Here is a 23562-nt window from a genome sequence, read left to right as displayed (position 1 = left end):
GTTCAGTGTCCTTTCCAAGGCCAGAAATCAACCAGGCAACCTCGCATGATATGGTGGAGACCCCCCCTCTACCACCTTTACTTACTCCAGGCTAGCATTTTCGAATGTCCCTCTCCACTATCTGACACACCCACAAGATAGTTTACAAAAGCACACACACCTGCATTATACTCAGCCAATTTGCAGCCCAGTAGTTCTCCAGATTGTGTTTTCAGCAAAGTCCAATTGGCGCCTTTCCAAAGCACTATTGAGCATATTCCCTGTCTTTTTTTGCTTTATCGTCCTATCAAGATATTTCCCCTGATGGCTAGCCTGTTGCAGGTGGAAGAGAGAGAATTGTGTCTGGATAATGAACTCACATCTTCCTCCTTTTTTTCCCTCCCAAACACCCTAGAAGCTCCAGCAGTGGTTTATCCATGGTCCCTTACCTATATGATCATCAACAGGCTTAAAGATGATGTTTAATTTATGGAAAAGCTTCCAATATTTCTTTTTGGGGGGAGGGGGGGATCAGCAATGTTCTACAGATGATAATTAATTTATTGAAATTTAGCTGCACAATGAATCAGACAGTCCAAGAGGAGGACAAAGATAGATAGAAAGGGAATTAAGGCTGGGTAGGTTGTTAAAATGGGTGAGCAGAATAATCAATAACAGTTAGGGGAGTGTGTGTTGTGTCAATCTAACAGCTTGTTCTTGTTCTACGGGGACAAACCCCAGACGTGAAAACTGCTCGGTAGAGCCAGAGCCAGATTGACGTTCCACTTTATTGAGATTTAGTGGGTCTGCATGGATTTGAATGATCCTCAGCATAGTCTGTCAGTTGTCATGATAATGAATGGAAGATGACAGGTTCAGTGCCAACCATTCTCACTTTGCTGCTCACTGCTGAAGGCGGCCAAACGTTATGACAAGGGCAGCCAAGGGATCTAAATATGACAATATCGGTGGGCCACAACCATGGTTAGAAAAGAAAGAATGATCACTCCTTAGCACATATGATGTCACACTGTATCTGGATGGACTCTTGACATTTTTAAATAGTATCTCAAAGTTATTCCTCAGATACAAAAAAATAAATAAATCGAGCCAAAAACATAACTGATTAATTACTAATTACTTTATTTGCTGAATACATTAATTCACTTTGAATTCACTGGCAAAAGTAGCAAGTTGCTTAGTTATAGTCATTTAACACAAGAAGGAATAATGACAGTCAATTAATTTACTCAGATGAGTTTGCATCTATGATTACAACTACCTGCCAATATCCGGTGTTGAATGCTGTGATCCACAAGTTTGACAAGAGCTGGATTAGAGAGTAAATGTTCTTAATTTAATTGATCCACAGTTTGTGTGAAATGACCTGGAAAATGTGCTTTTATGATCTGAAAACATAAATAAGACAATAAAAATATAAATTGCTGCCATCCTCTGAACTGACTTTGCAAATTCTGACTTCTAACATTTCCTTTGTGGCTCTCAATCGTATGGCGGTTCATTACCCAGAAGTCACAGAAATGTTGACACTCCCTGGTCTAATGTGTGGCAGTCAAATATGCTGTAGTACTCTTACCATCTCATAGCATGTTGGCTAAGAGGCAATTGTTTATTCAACATATATCTCCACTATTTTAAATAATTTTCAACTTTTCTTGATTTGTTTTATTCATTTTTTTAAATTCTGGCTAAGGCAAGAAGGTAGCCTTGAAACTCAGAGAGGTAATCTCAAAAACTTTAGCTATCATCCGACAATAAATGAGCTTTTTCGAAATGTCTCTGCATTCATAAAAGAGGACAGGAAGTCTTGGCCTGGATATCTGCTGCAGCAGTGATCCCTGGAGTAGAGGATAACTCAGTAGATGGTGTCTACACCCTACATGCAAAATTTGTCTTTACTTAATCGAAATACATGTTTTTAACTTAACTTATAAAAGGGTTTAAGTTTTCTTCACTTTACTTACCTGTACTCTTTACCCACATAGACATTCAATTTAATAATTTATTCTTGTTTTTCTCACAAAAAAAGAATTTTTAAGTTCAAACCCTTAATTTTATCATCTTGTGATAATTCTTTCAATTAAAGCTATGTCATGTTTAGGACTGGATTTTTGTAGCTGTGTAAGAATAGTTGTAGTCCTGTAGTTAAGAAGCTCTTCTCTGGTGTAAGAATATCCAGAGGAGTGCCCAGACACACAAGTTATGCACAAAAACAAAACAGAAGTAACGCACTGAAGCACCAGGGCATCCATACGCGGCGCCATCTTGGACTGCAAGATGTGATGTAGTCTTAATGCTTTTGAAGTATTAGTTAAAAGAAGGTCACCATGAAGGAAACTCTTGAAATGTTTTACTCACAATTAGTGTCCGTGTTGATGTTTGTTTAACTATCAATAAAAATCAGTCTTAGTCTAACAGCCTGGTGAGATATTGTTAATTTCCCAACTCTGGGAGTAATAAATGCTCTCCTATCTTGTCTTTGTCTCACAAAATGTAAACACCGTGTACAAATACTCCCTTCTTAAACAACAAATTTCCATCCATCCATCCATCCATTCGCGTCCACTTATCCTTTTCAGGGTCGCGGGGGGCGCTGGAGCCTATCCCAGCTGTCATAGGGCGAGAGGCGGGGTACACCCTGGACAGGTCGCCAGTCTGTCGCAGGGCCAACACACAGGGACAGACAACCATTCGCACTCACATTCACACCTATGGGCAATTTGGATTAACCAATTAACCTATCCCCACAAGCTGCATGTCTTTGGACGGTGGGAGGAACCACCGTCCAACAAATTTATAATGAAAATTAATAATAAATGTGTTTTAAATTATTAATGTGTGACTTATCTTCTTTAAATACTGGAAATTCACAATGAACATGTTAAATCCTTTACTTAGGTTCTGAGATAGCAACAAAATCAAAAATGTGTTTTGTGTAATTGTATTACCACAATTAATTCACTAACACCTAATGAATATACCTGGATCTGTGAGTTAAAATAGGGAAAAAACACAGGAACGAAATCTGGATTTATTCAAATAAATGCTGACTCTTACCTCTACTCTTACTTTACTGTTACCTCTTCTACAGTCAGTGACTTTTCATGACAAGTTTCAAGTTTTCTGTCTGATTACAAAAACATGACTTGTGAATCTATGGTGAGTCTTTTCTGATCTGATACATGTTAACATGTGAGAAACCGATAATTAAGAACAAAACATTAACAAATATAATCAAATTTCTTTTAAATCGAAATCTTGTATGAAGCATTTCAAGTAAGACATTTTTAAGGTCTCAAGATCGGTGGGTTGCTGTCACCATGATAATGCTGAAGACAAGTAACTGAGGATGACATGTTATCCTTTGTTGCAAATTATTTCTAAAGGGTGCTGTGAATCTTTTTTGAAATGTTATGACTAGTCTGAGTATTGCTCTGCCTGGCAAACCTTCTTCTTAACTGTCCTGAAGTAAAGTGCTACCACAATCACAGCATTTCAGTGCAGCGAATACTTCAAAAATCCCAGTTTAATAACAAGTTTGTAAACGTGTTGTTTGTCAGATAATTTCAGTGCTCGTCTCTTCAAATGCCCATTGGCTTCCTCACTGGAATATGTGACTTTTCCAGAGACATCATCTGCTGAAAAGCTGTCTGTAATGCTGACAGGCTCAGTATTGCGATATGAATAAGCAAACAGTTACACGGGATGCTTTATACATACTGAGTTTTATTTCAAATCCAATTGATGCACATAGACACAAAGAGATGAGAGGAAGAGATGATTCAGTCTGGTGCTCACTGGGCCATTGTCACTGCCACAGTGGGGAATATTACTCCGTAGTCAGGCTTAACATCTGACCAAATCTATCTCTGTCTGCAGCTCCTCTCTCTCTCCCTCTCTCTCTCCCTCTCTCTCTCTCTCTCTCCCTCTCTCTCTCTCTCTTGTTTTTGCTTTGAAAAGGTGTTTCTGAGAAAACGCCTCATGTTACAATCGTATTATTGCATAAGTATATCAGCCCTTATTTTGTGTATTGATATATGTTAAATTGTCAATATGACAAAGGAGGAATCCATCTTAAACAACCTAATACAGAGCAAAAATAATTCAATATGTGCTGAAGCTCTTGCACATTATTAAAATAAAATACAGGATTTATCAAGTCCAGAATAATACATAAAATAAACATAATGAAACTGCTTTATCAATGAACAGTGGTTAAGTAATGGCCCAATAAGAAATATGAATTCAACAAGTCTACCTGAGTAATATAATGGTTACTCAGAAAGAAGCTAATACTGCCAGCGCGTCTACTGTGCCTCTTATATAATGGTAGCTGGGGTAGGCTCCAGCCTCCACTGGATATGCAGTTAAAGGAATGAATTGGTGGAGATGGAAAATCAGAATGTCAAGGTCAAAATGACCTCTCTGCAACGAAAAACAAGTCTGTTTGTTTTTTTAATCCAGCATTTCTGTATGCTGTTATATATATTCTTGAAAACATCCATCCATCCATACCCCGACCACATTTCAGACACACTGCCTTACACTCTCGTTTATTAGCATAGTTAAAACTGATTCGCAAACTGACAAGCTGAAACAGAACAATACAGAAATAAAAGCAACATAATGTAAAACACAAACTATAAAGTAAAATATAATAAAATATGACTAACCTAACACAATTCAAGATTCAGGGTTCATTTCATAAAATAAGAGCAATGAATAAAATTAATAAAATACAGAAATGCTTTAATGTTTAAATGTGATCTGTTCACTGTGAGTTCAGCTCAGTGTGGAAGTCTCTACTGGGGACTGTTTCACCATTTGTGCGCACCTCCTCTGCTCCCCACGGAGATAAAGTGAAGAAGATACAGGTGATGATGATCCTTGAACTGATTACAACTCATTACATTACTTTAAGTGCAATAAAATTTTATTTTAGTTTTCACAAAGGAGCTGTCCAATGTGTCCAGGCACTATGGAATTTAGTTTTATTTTGTTTTTCCATGACTTTTTCTCTGCTCTGACCCACACAGACAACAACTTCTATTTTTGTACTCTGGCGTTTCCTCTCCCGCTTTAATGAAATTCAGCATGTCTCACTTCATTCACCAGGAAAACTTGGTGGATGAGCAAGTGTGGCTGGAGCTGATTGGTGAAGGAAGGACCATATTGCATACTTATGTATAATAATCTGTAAATGAAAATATGATTGTTTTTTCAAATTTATGTATTTTTTGCATCAACATAGATTCATTTGAGGGGCTTGAGTTGTTTGTAGTTGTGTGTTTCATTAGGAGAAAACAATTCATGCAGACAAGGATACAAGCTGTACATTTTTTACACTTATCACAGTTATTTGCTAATTCCTGGGTGTGATTTAGACTTGGCGTGATGATTACATTTAGGTTAAAGTCCTCATTGTTGTCTGTGGTCAGTTATGAATAGATTGGGTGTATATCCTTTAACATTAAAAATGGTTTTATTTAATTCTAGTTATACTGGAAAGGGAATTCACCTTCACATTGATGTTAGATTTTATGCTAAACACCAGCCTGATTGAATTTATGAACACAGTTTTTTTTGTGTAAAGCCTTAAACTTGTGTTATCCAAGGACTGCTGATGTGAAACTTTTAAAACTGCACAGGTTGCAGTGTTTTAGTGAGTGGGAGTTCAAACAGCACAAAAGCACACAGAAGACAGGCACTCTGGATGAGATAATGACCATGCCCTGGATCCATAAACAGCTCAAATCTATTATCAGGAATCTACATGAGTGCTGTCAGTATAGTAGTGAATGATATGTGACCAAGAGACAATATCAGTGAAACCTGGTAAATATAAAGTGAATGTAATATTTGTCAATGTTATATTAAAGTGAACTGTTCTCATTTCGCTGGAAACTTGCCCACAACATTCACAGACCCCTAGGGACTAAACAAAAACACAGTGTGAGATGAACACGCTCAAACGGGCCACTTTACTGTGACACAAAGACAGCTCTTGAGTCTTTCTGAGTCCTTTCCAGAAGCTGTAAGCTTTTCTTTTCTGTTTGCCCCTCTGGAGACGTTTTAAAATGATCGATTTTTACATTATTTTAATCCAGTGGACTGACGTGTTATTGGAAAGAGGAGTGATGGATATGGATGTGCAAGACTGGGCATTGATCACTGGGAGAAGGGAGGTCGGGTCGTTTCCCCGAGGATCCCCCTGACACGCACATACTTGCTCGCTGGTGGAGAGTGTTTATGCGCGTGAGCGCGAGCACGCATTAATTCGATGCGGTGCAGCTTTACCGAGAAGTTCATTTCCTATAAGAAATCTGTTGCCGCCGCATATCATTGTAACAAATGAATTTACCTGGTAGCTTTGGCACTGCATGCGTAAAGCAGCCGGTTTTGTGTTATATCCTCCTGATGACCAAACTCTCATCTGCAGATCTGATGCAAAGAAAATTGATTTTCCTCCCTGTAATAAGTGAGCTCCACTTGGAAAGCAGGTCTCTGTGCGGCTGTGTGCAGTTTGCAGCAAGTGGAGGATTAGGTGTGATGCTCATACGAGATCGCTGAGGATCAGCGCACGCAAGACGAAGTGAGAAAGCGTGCAGAGGTAAGCGCGTACTCGAGCTGTAAGCGTTTTTTTCCCCTGGAACGCGCACAGACAGACAGCGCTGCTGGTGAAACGGCAGACCGAGGAGGGCAGGAGAGAAGAAGGACGCACAGCGCAGACGCGTAGAGACAAAGTTCTCCCACATCGAGTTCAAATATGGTGCCAACAAATATGTGCGCTACAATTTCATGAAAGTTGAAGAGACGCACACATGGATTTATGTGAGGCGCGTTAGTGTCGTGGAGCCAAAGAGATATCCAGTCATGATTTGGGTCGTGGTTTTACCATTTTTTATTTCGTGCGCATTCGGGAACAGGACCGTGGAGCAGGTGCCGTTTTTTCACGGCCATGTATTTGAGAACTCGTCCCCGGGCTGCAGGGTCAACGGACTGAGCGTCCCATTAAAGCGACTCAACTCGCAAAGGCTGTGCGGTGCCGGGGAACCCAGCTCCGCGGCAGCGCATCTCAAACTCCTGGGAGAGGGCAGCGAGAATTTCCGTGTCTTTGCGCACCACAAACGGGGACATATTCTACTGAAGACTTCCAGGGTTCTGGACAGAGAGGAGCGTGCCGAATATGCGCTAGGTCTCGGTTTGTGTTGTGGTCAATGCGCGGGACTCTCCCGGGAAGAGGAAGACATGTCTCCACTAGTGTCTGAGGTGGCGTCCATCAAGGTGGACGTTTTGGACACTAACGACCACCAGCCCACTTTCCCCGGAGACGATGTGAAACTGAGCCTCGATGATGCCACTGCGCTCCGCATGGCGATCTACACGGTCACCGCGCGGGACGATGACAGCGGCAAGAACGCCGAGCTCATCTACTTTGCTCTGCCCAGAAACGGGAGTTTCTACGTGGTGCCCAAAACTGGTGACATCCTCCTTGTCGACTCCATCCTCGGCCTGGGTGAACCTATTAAATTTGAAGTGTTTGCCCGGGACCGGGGGTGGCCACCTCGCACAAGCCAGGGCATAACAGTGGAAATAAATCCACGGCAGTGGCCCGTGGCGCCCTCACTAAATCCCCAACCGGGAAAAGGGAAACCGAAATCGCAAGAGAAAGTACCAGCGAGAAAGTCCAGGTCAGTACTGGAATCAGATAGCCCAGTTTTAATCAACGTGTCCGAGGATGCAGGGATCGGTTCAGTGGTGATGAACCTGAACCCGGTGAGGTTTCAGTCGGCCACGTTTGAGCTGGTTGAGCCCGACGTGGAGAGCTCACCGGTCAGCGTAAGTCGGGACACCGGGGACATAATCATAACCCGGAAACTGGACCGAGAGACTGAGCCTCTAGTGGAGATCACCGTCAGAGTGCAGGATAAAAGAGGTGAGCAAAAGGCGATGTGCACGTGTGTGAGTGAGCAGCCCGGTCTGTGGATGTGTGGCAGTGAGAGTAGGAGAGAGAGAGAGTGAGGCTGCAATTGGACAGGACGGTTTGTGTGCGTTCCTTTTGCTACAAGCAGTGCCAAAATCCTAATTTGGACTGACTCTTACTCTTCTATCTTGTGTTTCTTTTCACAATGTAACTTGGTGTATTTTGTCACTTCGTATTGCATGCGTAAATACGCACGAAGATAGTGTGCATTTGCCCAGAGCTTGTATTCAAGGAAGGAAAAGGAAACTGCGATGGAAATTGCTCGATTTAAGATGATTTTCGTTTTTTGATTTTAGATATTTGGAAAATTACTCTACTGTAGAGTAGTCTATCCGCTCGGACAGGTTTCCTGTTCCTTTGTTGTAGCAAATACTTAACCTTGCAACCTCAGTGTTCAGAAACAGTGAATGGATGTGAGGCCACCTGGAAATGCTAAGGTCGAATGGTGAAATGAGAAAAGTTCTAGCTTGCTGTGGGGAGTCTGACTGTAAGCAATGTCAAAGTGTCATGTGTTTACAATCGAGGTTAAACTGGGTGACATTCATCAGTGCTGATGATGATTCACGTGCTAAGATAAATCAAGGGCTCCATGAATGTGTCGTGTGCCAGCAGCGACATATGCTGGGATGTCAGGGGAGAAGCAAGTCGCGTAACGGCCATCGTACCAACAGGTTAATTATCACCTGCGGACAGAAAAGAGCAGATAGACTGAAAGTTAACAAGCAGCCAGATTCACATTAATAAATGCATATGCAAAGGGATGAAACACAGAACTGAATATTACACTCAGTGCTGTGGACCAGACTTCAGAGTGGAAAAATATTATCATATGTTATATATAAAAAAAGTCTGATACTAAGTTTGCACATCTATCTGTGTGTATTTATCTTTCAGTCTGCCTTCATACATTTACTGGAAACACATTTGTTCCATTAAGACCAGTTAACAGCATTTGAAGAGACCCAATCAATGTGACCTGTTGGTGTTGGTAATGTGAGCTATCCTGATGCAGAAAATAAGCTGAGCCTGCTCCTAGCACACAGCGCTCATTTACACTGCCAGTAACGATCCACAATGCTGGCTATTTGTCAGAACAATTTCCTTTTGAAAACATCAAAACAGACACTCTGGTATCTGTCAATCTAGTATTTTAGTGCTAATTTACAGCTTTACAGCTATATATGTATGTGTGTGTGTGTGTGTGTGTGTGTGTGTGTGTGTGTGTGTGTGTGTGTGTGTGTGTGTGTGTGTGTCACGCATGCATAATGCTGTCATGTGTGCATTACAAACAATCATCTTCATGTTTAAATTGCATTGTCTAATGAATGCATATCCATACACATGAGTTGTGTGTATACCTCAGCCTTTCTCTGCAGGCATGAAGCGCAACTGCTACTTGGAAAAATATCAATTCATTGTTAAAACACAGAACAAGCTTCTTTTCATCCAGATTAAGTCAACCAAATGTTGATTAAAAACAAAAGATTAAAATAACAAGCAGGATTTAATCCAACATTCCACAATATTGACAATACTTACCTAATACTAATACTACAGGTCTTCTTCATGCTGCCAAACCACCTCTGACCCTGTGACAGTAACATGGGTTTGCTAGAGGTGTACTGTGGTGTCTGGCACTGGAAATTTGGCATCTGATCCTTTGGGTTCCATCAGTTGAAGAGTGAGGTACTGATTGAGTTAGTTCCAGTGAATCTCACCCTTCCTCGATCTGACTGAGGAAACACTGAGATATTGTTGGCTTCCTTTAGCTGGTCTTGAGCAGTTTTTTTTAGTTACATGGGCCAAGTTCTCCTGTGGGGGAGGCTTTTTCTGTTGGTCAGTGCCACTGGTGAGGCACGAGGAGAGGGTTTGGGCAAGGGGGTAGCAATATTTATGTCCATGGTACCAAAAACGTCACTGTACAATCTTTCATCAGTGCTAGTCCCTCCAGCTGGTGTATGTTCATGCATACACAGGGAGCATTTAGAAATTGCAGAAACAATACACTGCAAACTTCACAGAGTTGTGTTATCAAATGTCTTCACGCAACAATAGCTACAACTCAATAACTAATAATTAAAGAGTTTAACAGTACAGTGCCAGGAAATTTAGCTTAACCACCAGGGGTCTCCACTGGTCCTTGACATGAATTTGATCCCAAGACTTTACAAAAACATTAAAGCTATTTAAGGCATTTAAAAATGATTTCACCAATAAATTTCCCCTCAAATAAACCAAAAAAGTATTTTCCCAAAAAAGTGATAAATGCTAATCAGCAAGAGACAACTGATATGGGAAAATATGACAACTGAGTCTTTAAGAGTAAAAGTTAAAGTTGAATATTTTCTCTTTAACATTTTGAACAATCCTCGCACATTTGATATTCAGTTCAACAAAAAAGTAAATGTAATGCCATGTAGTAAAACTTAGGTTTCAGATAGATAGACAGGAGTCTTGACATTAACCTTTAGTGCATTGTATATAACGTTTTAAGTTAAAGAGAAATAATCACTTTAACTGTCTGATGAAATTAGTTAGTAGCTGATGTTTCCTCCCCTACAGGCTGTCAAAAGTTAAACTAGTTCCATCTTTCTTGATAGGCAACTAGAAGACGTTATTATTATTTTCACAAATTAGCAGGCATCAAACAGACACATATAGGACACAGTTTGCAAAAAAACCCCTCAAACAACTCTTGTCAAGAATGAATTGGTGGAGGGAGAATGAAACAAAGCAATGTTTTATTTTTCATTTTTATTTAAAAGATGTAAAACTATGTATGAGAGGTGGGGACAGAAGCGTCCCCTGTATTTTTATGAAATGAAAAGTTTATTGCATGGAAACACTTGTGCTGAGATGAAGCCGTCTTCTGTGAAGCAGCCAGAAAAAGTGTAAAATGGCTTAGTGTATTTGAAAGCTAAAGGACATCTAATGTTGATTTTATGTGACCAGATCCTCTGTTAGTTTGGGTAATTGATTCCTGGATGTCCGTTGGGTGCAACTATATTTGAATTTGATTTTGTCTAACAGAATGTAAGTTAAAGCAAATTTTTAGTGAGAGTTGTTGCCTAAATGGATGGGGCTTAAAAAAGCCTAAAAGCTTTTATAAGTTTGACTGAAGAGGAAGAATAGAGGGGCCTTGAAATACATAACCGTGATCTAATTGTTTACTGCTACACGCTAAAAGACAGCAAGTTATCATCTCTGGGTTTAGCAGTTGGGGACGAGGCTGGATCACCTCAGAGTCTCAAGCGCGAGGAACGCATCATCAGTTCGGTTGTTGGTGGCTCGGCTGAAGTCTTTTAATCCGTTTGGAGTGGAGAGTCCTGCTGGAGCCACGACCTCCCTCCATCTGCTCGCATTATCCCTGTAATCCCATCTCATTCTCTCTGTCTGTCTCTCTGTCGCGCACTTCTCTCTCCTCTCTGTGTCTCTTTGCTCTCTTACTTTCTCGTTCTTATTTTCACTCTCACTCCAGGGATTTAGGTTTGAGTGGAGGCTCAGTTTAAGACTGTGAGGGAGAAAGCTCCTAACATGATTCTTCGAGGAACAGACGTGTTTTTTGGGGGAGGGGGAAACCGAAAGCCTTGTGTCAGGATCTGAGATAGCGTTTGAGGTCCGCTTCACAACTGCTGCTGAGCTTCCACAGTGTTAAGTGTGTGTCTGCTTGTGTTACTCGTGTTGTGTGTGTGTAAGCAAACAAATCAGTCCACACAATCACATTGTGAGATTTGTTTTTCTTTTGTGGTGGATGATCATGGAGCTGGCATGCTTAAGATTAGGGTAAATCTCCATGGAATGAATAAAAATCAGTGGCATGTCCTCCTATGTGAAAAAAGCTGTACAAAGGTTTTTTCCTTCAATTGTTTTTACTGGTTTCCTTTCCATGCACAGCTGCTCTTCATTTCAAACAAGATAATACCACTCCCTGCTTTTATTTTCCCAACATAAACCGTGTGTGGGCTTGAGTTTGATATCCCTAGCCCCTCATTTTCACAAGTCGTTTAATACTGTGCCAACCCCTATAAGAGCACCAAGTGAGTAGCCCATTAATTTTCCCCAAAGGGTCTTCCTTCGTCTCTAAAACAGCCAGTATGAGACTGTTCTTTGACTGCAGTGACTTCTGTTGGCACAATGATTAATGAAATGATTAATTTGATTAATTAGTCAAATGATTAATTTGGTTAGTCATGCAGAAGTTCTTTTTCTGTCTTTATAGTTTCTCCTTCCACCACATTTTTCGTGTGCCACGTCTGATTCTCTTCTCCTGCCTGAACTAAACACCAATATCCTTCATAATTTACTTAACTAATGCATCATCAGATTTACATTTATTAGTTTTTGTTCATTGTATTTATTTTTGACTTTTTTTTTAGTGTATTCACATATTTGTTTCATTATATTGCATTTTATCTTGTTGAACTTCATATCATTGTACTTGTTTAGGCTACATCAATCGTTACAGAGGGGAACTCTGTAATTATTCTTTACCGGGGGTTGGTCAATGTACTACAAGTTTCAAACTGGCCAACATATGTCTACACATAAATATATTGGCAGCCACTGGCAACATATATATCCACCTAAATAAGCAAAAAGGAAAAAGATATGATCATAAGTCCACATATTTCTTTGTTTTTTTAATAAGGTATCAAAAATGTATGTTTCAGGCCTGATTTTAAAACGAATATTTAACAACACTATGCAGTTTTTTGTACTTGATTGTTGATTTAGCCACCTCCAATGTTGGTGCTATTTATTTGGCCTTTTCAGTCTAGTGCTGGTCCACGTCACTTCCAGTAAGACCTTCATATCGAAGGTTCAAATGAACAATTACCAAATGCAAGCTCAATCTTGGAATAATCTCCAGATCTTTTTCTTTTTCATTCATCAGTTTCACTTGATTTATCTAAGTAAATAGTTAAACAAAGATAATCGTTTTCATATGATACAATAAAATAAAAGTATTTTTCATTAGGCAATTTGCACTATTAAGTTACCCATCTAATCTGTGTCAAAGGTTTATTACGATCTTGAACATTTTCAATTTTCTGTAAGTTTGTGGTAGAAATATTACAGAGAGGGAAAATAAACACCAGGAAACAAAACACTTCAAACCAATGTTATTCATGTGGCTTTCATTCCTATGTAGCAAGAACTAGCGCCATTTTGTGCGTAATGTTTTCTAGGGAATTTTGATTCAGTGTGTGTCTGCTTTTGTGTGTTCATCTGTGCGTGCAGACTGTGCGTGCATGCATGGGATTTTAGTTAATGAAGAGAAACAGCTGGCTCTAATCAAGAGAACTCCAGATTTCTGCCACTCTCCACTAAGCCAAAGACACACAGATAGACATAAATGCAGATATATGAGCAAAAAGTGTGTCAACACAAAGGCTAAAATAAACTGCATTTTTAGGCTATTTGGTCATGAAAGTACATGCAGAACGCATCTCAAAAACAAACACACACGCGCACACACACACACACACTGTACATTCCTCACAATATCCAACATTGTGATTATTGTGCATTCTGGGTTGCCAGAATAACATTCCAGACAGATGGCAATAAGGGAAGCCTGTTAGCTGCATATGTTACTCATCTTTTGTTTATTGAGATGAAACAGTCTGCATCCATTTGTTCCTTCGAAGAGCATAAATAGCACACACTTGGTCTTCTGCGCACACATGTGTGCGTGGACCATAAGTATGCATGGATGGTTAGCTGACTTAGCCCTCACAAACCCGATGTGACGACACAGGTTTTTTTGCCTTATTTAATTGCATTTTGTTTTCTTACATACATATAAAAAACCCACAGGGATGCACAGTCAGCCCAAAAAGCTCAACTTATCATCCAGAGAGACTGTGGTTTCATCAAGGAGTTACACCATTGCTAAACAGCATCACAGAAGAGACTTTGACAAACTTTGGCTGCTTGGCTTCTTTACCCAATTACTCTCTTCAGCACTGAGGAAGTCCTGTTTTTGTGCCTATAATGTATACAGTTCATTAAGAAACATCAAGATGTAAAAGTTTACAACATGCTATCAGAGCAAAGCATCCAAAGCCTGAATTGTTCTTATTTGCTGCATCACAGGGTCTTGTTTTCTGTGACTGCGATGTCTGGTGCAAAGAAAAACACATAATTTGAGTCAACTTGAGTTTCCTTATCTCACATTTAGATTTTGCAGGTCTTTTACTGTCACCAAGGTTTGTCAGCTGCAGTTGCTAGTAATCTCAGATGCTGTCAAACGTGCTATACAAGCCATAATTTTTTCACAAGCGCAGTTCCCAGGTTAAATAGACAAACTGTAATAAAATAATAGGAAAATAATTTTCTGGTTAAGGTTTACATGGTCAGTCTGCTTAATCCACGTTAAAGATGTTATGTTTGGTAATGAGACCAAAGCTCTCGGTAAACTTAATTACCAGTGCTGTGCATGAATGTGCTCATGTTTTCAGTAAACACTGAACTGAAAAGAATGTGTTTGCAACTAAAGAATGTGGTGTGGACCAGCGGTCCCTGACCCCCGGGCCTCGGACCGGTACCGGTCCGTGAGTCGTTTGGTTTTCCTGGGTCTTTTCACGTGTGTTATGAATAAATCTTCTTTTTTTCGGTACCGGTACTAGTTTTATTTTGTTGTATTTATCCGCGACACCTTAAAGGCCGGTCCGTGAAAATATTGTCGGGCATAAACCGGTCCGTGGTGCAAAAAAGGTTGGAGACCGCTGGTGTGGACATTGAACGACTCATAGTTAAGCCTAATCAACAATACAGCTTATAAAAATTTTATGGAATTTTAGAATGGAAGTGTCTATGTGTTCCAATAAAAAACAAATACATCTGACAGTGTTATGCAAATTGTCCCCTAAAAACAAGTCATCAGGTGTTTATGTTAACAAGGAATCATTTTCAAAGGGCAAGAACGGGACCTAACGACCATAATGTTCCAGTTGTAACCCGATCTGTTTAAGGTTGTCCTACTTTATGTGGTAAAAGATAGACTACTTGTATAGGTTTAGCTTGGCTTTTAAAAGTAATCTCTGTGAAGTCAATATAATATGGAGTAATTCATTTACACTGGGAAGCAGCAGAGTTTGGGGGCTGTGTGGACAGGGCAACATTGACCATATGAATGTGACGTCTTTTATTTTTGAAATTGTGAACTAAAAAAGTGAACTAGTTAATTGTGTGAACTGAACTGCGAAGTAGCTCCTGTGAAGCTTGAACTTGCACAGCACTGCTTATTACACAGACTTTACATCCTTTGTGGTATTGTTTCTCATTACATCTCAAGTCTTGTTATACTGTAATTTACTGTCCTCACTCCCTCTGTCGGGCTTTACAGAAGATAAACATGACAGATGTGATTTTCTTTTAAATAGACTTTTCACTCCTTCCACCATCTGTCATTGCCAGAATCTCTGAAAGCTTTAGCATCATTTGTTCAGTAAGAGCAGCAGCTTCTTCCTGTTTTGTGACACAGACCAGCTCGAGTCGCTTCCAAATCAGACTGCACCGCAGACACTAAAAGAGGATGCCAAGATTCTCTGAGCTTAGCTGGTTTCTTAAAGGAAGCTATAGTAAAGTTAATGTGGTAACGATAATCTGTCAAACTCGGGTAATGTCAACCACAAAAAGGACTTCAGTTTCAATACAAATGCATTTACCTTTCAGGTACGTTCAAATTCTGACAGTCAACTGTCAACAACAATGACCTCAAGACACTTTATATTGTAAGACCCTACAATGTTAAAAAGAAATGATTTTATATGTGAGGAGAGGATGCTGCATTCAATTCTGACTTTAAGAAGTACCAAAGAATAGAAGCTAATATGGGAGGAAAAACGTTTCTGTCTCTAGTCCTAGTTAGTAAACTCATAGCAGCATACTTAATTAGAAAGATTATGCAAATGTATAAATGCTGTCCTATTTCTTTAATGTGCGTGCACAAGGACATGTCCTGATCAGAAATGACTCTATTATTTACCACAATGTTACTGGAGGCCAAGGTAATGCAATCTAAACTAAGTATCTGGTTGTACACCATATTTCTTTCAGATTTTTAGTGCCGAATACAGTAACCTCAGTTTTGTCTGAATCTACAAGGAGTCTTTGTGTCTATAAGCCATGTAATTAGTTTAACTAGTTTATTTGTAGAATCTGGCTTTATGGATAAATAAAGCTAGATATCATCTGCATAGAAATGAAAACATATGCAGTGTGTCTAATAATATTATTTAATGGAAGTATGTATAATGTAAAAAAAAAAACACTGGTTCCTCACAGGGTTCATTTTAATATTGTGTGTGCAGAAGGCTCCCTGTTTACATGCACACACTGGAATCTATCAAGTAGAGATGATCAAACGACTGCAGCAACATGGCTTGTTCTCATTTCTGTGGTAAAATATTGTGGTCAGTGGTATGAAATGCTGCACTGAGATCTATCATGGCAAGCAAAGAGATGAGTTCACTGTCAGAGGCCAAGTAAATAATTTGTAACCTTTGCTAGTGCTGTGTTTGCACTATGATGTACTCTAAATCATCACTGTAACTCTTCAAATGAACTATTCCTCTGCAAACGATGAGTTAACTGTTTGACAGCTACTTTTCCAAGGATTTCTGAAGTAAAAGGAAGGCTCGAAATTGGTCGGTAATTAGTTAAAAACTGTCGGATTTTTTAAGTAATGATTTAATTACTGCCACGCTAAAAAGCCTGTGCTGCATAGTCTGTTAATAAAGATAGATTAGTCACATTTAAAATTTAAGCATTATTGAATGTGAAACTCCTTTGAACAATCTTGTAGTCGAAACCATCAAGGCACATGATGGTTTAGAGGAAGACATTATAGATGTTAACTCACAAAGATCGATAGAAGAAGTTACTGTACTTAAGATCTATGTGGGATGGCTGAGAATATTTTTTTCTCTAAAGGTTAAAATATTATATGTGAAGACATTAATAAAGTCATTTCTAGTTAAAGTTTGAGGAATAGTCAATTGATTCTTTGTCAGCCCAGCTGCAGTGCTGAAAGGAAACTTTGGACTGTTCCTGTTTCCTCGATCAGTGCCAAGTAGTCAGATGCCCCAGCTTTATAGAGGTTTTTTTCATAGACTTTTAGATTAACACCATTGTCCACAATAACATGCTGCAGTTTAAAGTCATGTGAAGATGAACTAACATTAAGAAAGCACAATTCCCTCTAAAGACCTGCGGTTGCTTAATAGTAAAATAAATCTCTGAAAGAAGTTTGTACTCAAACTCAGCCCTGACTTGCAATCCAATGTCAAATAACTAATTCAACTTATCTATTTTCATTTATTGATTTCACACTTTATGGTCAGAACATGCACATTTCGAGTTCTGTTCATTGTGCAATGAATAGTTTAACCAATACTCTCGTTTATCACTCAGTGCACCAAGCTCTTATTGCATCAAGAGAAGGTTACTGTGCAGCCGTTTGTCACTGCAGTCTGATTGTTTGAGGATCAGGTAGTCAAGATGCACTGGGCTCTAGTGGAAACCAATATAAAGACAACAGGTGAATTGGTTATCTGGTCGCTCTGCTACAGAGTTGTGTAATAATGATCAAGGACAAGGCCTTGTAAAGAAATACAATGTTATTTCCATAACCGAAGCCCTGGGGACTGCAGCATAAAAGCTTACAGCTGGCAGCTAGAGCGAGGTGATGTACCTGAGAGGCAGAAGCCTAAGGGATAAATGGCCTGTTCGAAGAGTGCAGGTCTGGCTTTAAAAATTCAAAAGGATATATTAGCTGAGAGCTGGGTTGTTCAAGTCAAGTAAGAGATGCAGCAGATGATAGCTTTAACACAGAGACAGAGGGACTTGATCATGTTGTAAAAACTCTTTTTTAATTCTAATAAATCTAGAAAGCTTGTGATGATTATCTAAAATATGCATGTATAATGCCTGTTTTGACCTCTTTGGACCACTGCGGTTTCATGGGCACCTGTCGCAGCTAATGAATGAATAGTTTGACATTTTAGGAAATTAGCCTATTTGCTTTCTTGCTGAGTTAATGAGAGGATCTTTATCACTCTCATGTCAGCCTAATAAAGACAGAGCTATGCATCCAGTAGACAACTTGCTCGGCTAAGCAGTGGAAGAGTGTGGGAACAGCTTACATGGGTCTATGTGTATATAACAAAATCACCTGTTCCTACAGTATAATAACTTCAGTGTATGTCACCTCTTAAAGCTCCTTAAGAGGAGACTTTTTTAAAAAACTGTAAAAAAAAAGAAGCTAAAATGCTACTGACTATATATTTAATGGGGAAGCTTAATGAGATAATTCGATTTCAAAGTTCTATCCATCTACACACACCCTTCTGTCTGTCTGTCTGGTGACAGTTATGCAAATTCCTGATACTATGACTGCTAATTCATTTTCATTGGGAGGACAGACTTTGCTGGAAAGAAATAACTGTGTTGCTATTAATTTGCTAGTCCATTTGCATAGTCCCCCCCCCCCCCCCCCCCCCAAAAAAAAAATTAAATAAAATAATAAAATAAAATAAAAAATCATTATGAATAATTCATTGTAGTTAGCAGCAACAATTTGTGCCAAGATCAACCCCAATTACTGAGTAATAAATTTGATATTTGGCATAGCGCTTACCTTTTTAATGGAATTTCGACTGTTTTACAATGTCACCCTCTGCTCCTTTTTATGCCAGGCTTCTTCTTGTGAGTTACAATCCGCCATTTATGTATTTTAATGCGAGTAATATCAGCTGTCTTATCATTTAATAATCAACATATTTCAGTTTTCCTGCAGAGTTTAAATTGCAGTGTTTGATTTAAAGTAATCATCATATGTGGCGTGACTATTAAGTAAAGAGCCTAGACTTATTTAAATTGAACCAGTATGAGCCACATTATTCAACAGTCACATTAATGATGTGAACGATCTAAAGTGAGTCAGTAATCCTGAGTGTTGTGCCATAAGTGTAACCGTGAAACCCATAATGTGATGTCGTTTTTTGTCTCTTTTATTTTTACATATTTCTTTCAGTCACATCATATTATCATTTTTTTAATTATATCTCCATTTAAATGTCTAAGTATTAATCAAAAGCACATCTGCTGCTTTGTGGCTCTGTAGTTGAAACTGTAATTTTTATGATTTCTTGCAGATATTACATGTTCAGCCTTCATAGCTGTTCAGAAGACAGCAGGTTGGTGTTTTTGGATATGGCTCAACTAATAAAAGCTACAGTAAAATGGGCATTTGGTAAGAACTAATTCAGCCAGGCTTTATTTGTTTGTGTCTATACAACAAGAAGATTCATTTCAATATATCACAGCCTGCCATAGAGTATGGATTAATTATTCTATATACTTTAAGTAAGGGATTAAATTCAGAGGTAAATGAGAGCAGGAGTCAACTCCTCTGCATGCTGTGTAAAATCTTTATTTATTTATTTATTTACTTATTTATTTTTCATTACAACAAACCTTGGCAGATAAATCAAGATGAAATATGGCAAACACTGATTTCTATCATTCTTATTACTGTTATTATCAAAATAAAGTTGTTGGTTTTAGGAACAAGTGACTCAAAACAAAACAATCAAAAGGAAATGAAAAGACTCCCATTAATTAATGTCTCTTGTTGTTCAAGGAGTTTGGTTTTCATTATTGCGGTAATTGATTTTTGTTTTTATTTTCCCTTATCTCACAGGTAGAGTGTTAGCAGTTCAGTTCCTGATGAACAAGCAGTATTTTTCCAAAACTGGCAATAAGAAAAATAAAATAAATAGATCTAATGCAACAATCTAACACAATGTAATTTGATGTAATGATTTAACTAATATAATGCTGCCACTAGCTTCACTGTTTTGCCAAAAAAATGAAAAACAGCAAACCACCTTTTGAGAACTGCTTCAGTTTTGTTACAGTTGAATAGCCTCTTGTGTAATTTGCACCATCTGTTGCTGCTTCAAAAATGGAGGACAGTTTGGTCCTTGGCCCACATCGTTGGCTGATGAAACCTTTTCCAGAAATGCTTGATCACCAGCGAAGCATAACAAAACTACAAAAAAAGAAAACACAGAGTAATATTTCTTACAAAAAGGCAATAGTGGCTCTCCTAAACTCTCCCCCTAAAATTGACTTGTAAACATCAGCTCTGGGTATAATGCAGGGTGCTTGATGAATCAGCTGAAATAGCAGATCTAAGGCACTCGTGATAACGAGACTAAAGTGTGTTTCCCCAAACGTAACAGCATTTTCAAACCTATCATCTGTTTATTCTGGTCCAGATCAGGTGAAGTACCATGGCACATTTACACAAATGCTGGGTTGCACTGCAGAGTGCAAATTCTCAAGTGTGCCTCATTTTATCAGTGGAGCCACACAACAGCAGTCTTTTCCCTCAAAAATGTTGAATGACAGACATGCTCTCGGCGTCAGCCAAGGTAACGCATCATTGCTTTTAAAGTCATCATTTGGTTCATATGTTCTCATTCTAGTGGAAACTCCAAGTCTGGTCGCCTTCTTGATAAAATCTCGGTCTGTATTCTAGACTCTCATTAGTGCAGACAAATCCAACAAGGGATAAATGGCTTTAGGTTTAAAGCAGCTTCTTTAAACCAACTGGGCTCGAAATGCTTCAGGAGTCTCTGACAGTTGCATCACCTGGGTGAACTTTTATTCTTTCAGTATATGGATTTGCAAACCAAAGCCCATGTAAGAGATTTAACAGATTTTAGAAACAGTAATAGTGTATCCAGGACACACTGATATAATTATGCTGAGGAAACCCCGTCTTTAAAAGATATTTGATGTTAATATGTCAGTAACCTCTTTCCTCAGTGCCTTCTTCTCCTTGGAGAAGGTTGTCAGCCATGCTACAGTCATGTTGCCTCTGTAGCTCATTCTTAATTGAAGTGTGCATTGCTGTAATGTGGTGAGAGTAGCTTATTTATTTGTGTGGGTAGAGGCCACAGGGTAGCTTCCTCATGTCGAGCCTTACTGCCAGCTTTTGCTGCAGCGGGATCAATTAATGTCTGCGTGAGTGTGTCTGTGTGTAATTGCAAGTGTGTGTGTGGGAGGGTCAGCACATGTTTGGATCAAACAAGTATGTGCACACATGAGTGTGTGTGGTGTAAGACATCTCCCCCCTCCCCCCGTTTAACTGCTGCCCTGCAGCATCTCCTCTAATATGCTGAGCACACAGGAGGGTTCCCCTTTGCTCTTCTTCCTCGTTGTTTCTTTTCTGTTTACAGACATGCAAACTTTCTCTTGCTTTTTTTTTTTTCTTTTGTGCTTAATTTTAAGTGTTTTTTCCATCTTACATCGTTGTGCCCAGAACGTGAATTAGCGGCACACTGTTCCTTGTGTTTATTCCAAGGCCATCGAACAGCTCGTGTAGTGTATGCTGTCTGCTTTGTTTTGTTCACCTAATCCACCAAATCTTTCTTTCTTTATGTTCCTTTTGCCTTATTGCTCCTATATTTTCACTTTGTTTTCTGTCCTGGTTATGTCAAGCACCCTCTTCTGTCTTTTAGCACTATCTCCCCTGCTGTCTTTAGCAGCTGTTTTTAACTATTTTCCCATTTTTCTCTCCCTGTTCTTCCCATACCATTATTTTTTTTTTCAAAGCTGTTGGTATCTATGTTTGCTTTATACACATTTTCTTCATTTATTCATCCAGAATAACTTTTTTCCAGAAAGAGACGCACGTCTTTCTCGGTCTCTCTCTTTCTGTTGCTGCAGCTCACGCTATCAATGTGAGTGATTGTGCAATCCTGCAGCGCGTTAAAGACATGAGGAGACTGTCAAACAGATCAATAGACAGTGTCTGAATACGTCTTCCAACCCCTTTACACACATCATTGAACAAAAACACACAAATATAGAAAAACACATGTCGGAAAACATCCCAGGAATTGCATACACACAATGAAACAAATGCATCAACATGCGTTATACACAGGCAAAAATAGATGTATGGATAACACAATCATAAAATGTACAGACACTGATATTACAGAGATTTTTTCATTTAGATATGGATGCACATTTAAGCTATTTGTATGGGTCACCAAGACAGGAGCAGTGATTGTTGTGCTTCAGAGTGATTGATTTTCCATCTTAACCGGAGGTTCTCAGTTCATCTGATTAAAGACAGACAAGTTGCGAATTACAGATTGGAAGCTACTCTTTCTGACTCTCTCTCACACACACAGACAATAAAGTACTGCAAGTGGCTGATCTTATCTTTGCCCTACAGTTGTGGCCACTGCAAAAAGTAGAGCTACATCACGTACCACAGTGTTTGTCAGCTCATCCCTCAGCTTGAATCTGCTCCAACACAGAGGGTAGAGAGCAGCAGCAGACCAGTAAAAGTAGACCTTTGTAATGGCTGCATCTGCAAATGGTGTCTCGATCGTATTTTATAAATTTAGCTGACATTTTTATATCCATTGTGGTTTTGAATAAGTTCTTTTGAGTGGCCAAACAAGCAGGCGATAGCAAATATGCAAAGGTCAGAGCTGCAGTGGTTTCACAGTATTAGAAAGATGACAGTGAGAATGCTTGCAGGGCAAAAGGAGTCAAGACTGAAAATGACAAAAGGCCCAGAAGGGAGGTATAGGTTAATTTTTGTAGTTTAACTGAGCATGTAAATCACTTAATTCAAATATAATTACAAAAGGTCTACATTACCTCCTAACTGAACCAGCAGTGGGAGTTTGATAGTGATTTATTATGAAAACAGAGCAGGGTAGAAGAATTAGCAGAGGAAATTCTGAGATAATAAACAAGCATTTTTATCAGGTTAAAACTATGTTCTAAGTTTAGCAAGGCTGAGCTAAGAATTGTACTTTTTATTTTAAAGTACGTGATATGCTAATAAACCACCTGATGTTTACAGGTTTCTCAGATTATAAATCACAGCTTCACTGAAAGAACCCACAGACATGGAAAACAGCCAGAACAGATCCACTGAGGGGGGGGAAAGTGGCTCTAATAGTGGCCCAACAAGTTTTCTAATAGTCTTAAGTAAAATTACGGAGAAAGAGAACCATTTATTGACAAAATTATAACATGTCTACACATAAACACAGAAAAGAGTTTTCCACAGCTATTATTTTAACTCAAATCACAAATAAAGCTGACAGAAAAGAAAACGGTGCTGCTGCTAATATTTTATATATATATATATATATATATATATATATAACACCAAACACCCAGCACGCCCCTGCGGGCGGTTTATCCTTCAAGCTCGGGTCCTCTACCAGAGGCCTGGGAGCTTGAGGGTCCTGCGCAGTATCTTAGCTGTTCCCAGGACTGCGCTCTTCTGGACAGAGATCTCCGATGTTGTTCCCGGGATCTGCTGGAGCCACTCGCCTAGCTTGGGAGTCACCGCACCTAGTGCTCCGATTACCACGGGGACCACCGTTACCTTCACCCTCCACATCCTCTCGAGCTCTTCTCTGAGCCCTTGGTATTTCTCCAGCTTCTCGTGTTCCTTCTTCCTGATATTGCTGTCATTCGGAACCGCTACATCGATCACTACGGCCGTCTTCTTCTGTTTGTCTACC

At 39.2% G+C, this 23562-nt stretch overlaps 1 protein-coding gene across 1 annotated transcript in view; it reads left to right on the top strand.

Annotated features, from left to right (window-relative positions):
• The first annotated feature begins 6715 nt into the window (after positions 1 to 6715).
• The window catches only part of LOC101467318 (neural-cadherin), a 344359-nt gene continuing 327512 nt past the window's right edge, over positions 6716 to 23562 (top strand). The window contains exon 1 of the mRNA XM_076888121.1: positions 6716 to 7936. Within this exon, the coding sequence (XP_076744236.1) occupies positions 6799 to 7936 (1138 nt within the window). The 5' untranslated portion in view covers positions 6716 to 6798. The remainder of the gene's footprint in view (positions 7937 to 23562) is intronic.

This window comes from Maylandia zebra, linkage group LG1, assembly GCF_041146795.1.
Source record: "Maylandia zebra isolate NMK-2024a linkage group LG1, Mzebra_GT3a, whole genome shotgun sequence".
Taxonomy (NCBI): domain Eukaryota; kingdom Metazoa; phylum Chordata; class Actinopteri; order Cichliformes; family Cichlidae; genus Maylandia; species Maylandia zebra.
This window is presented reverse-complemented; position numbering and strand designations above follow the sequence as displayed.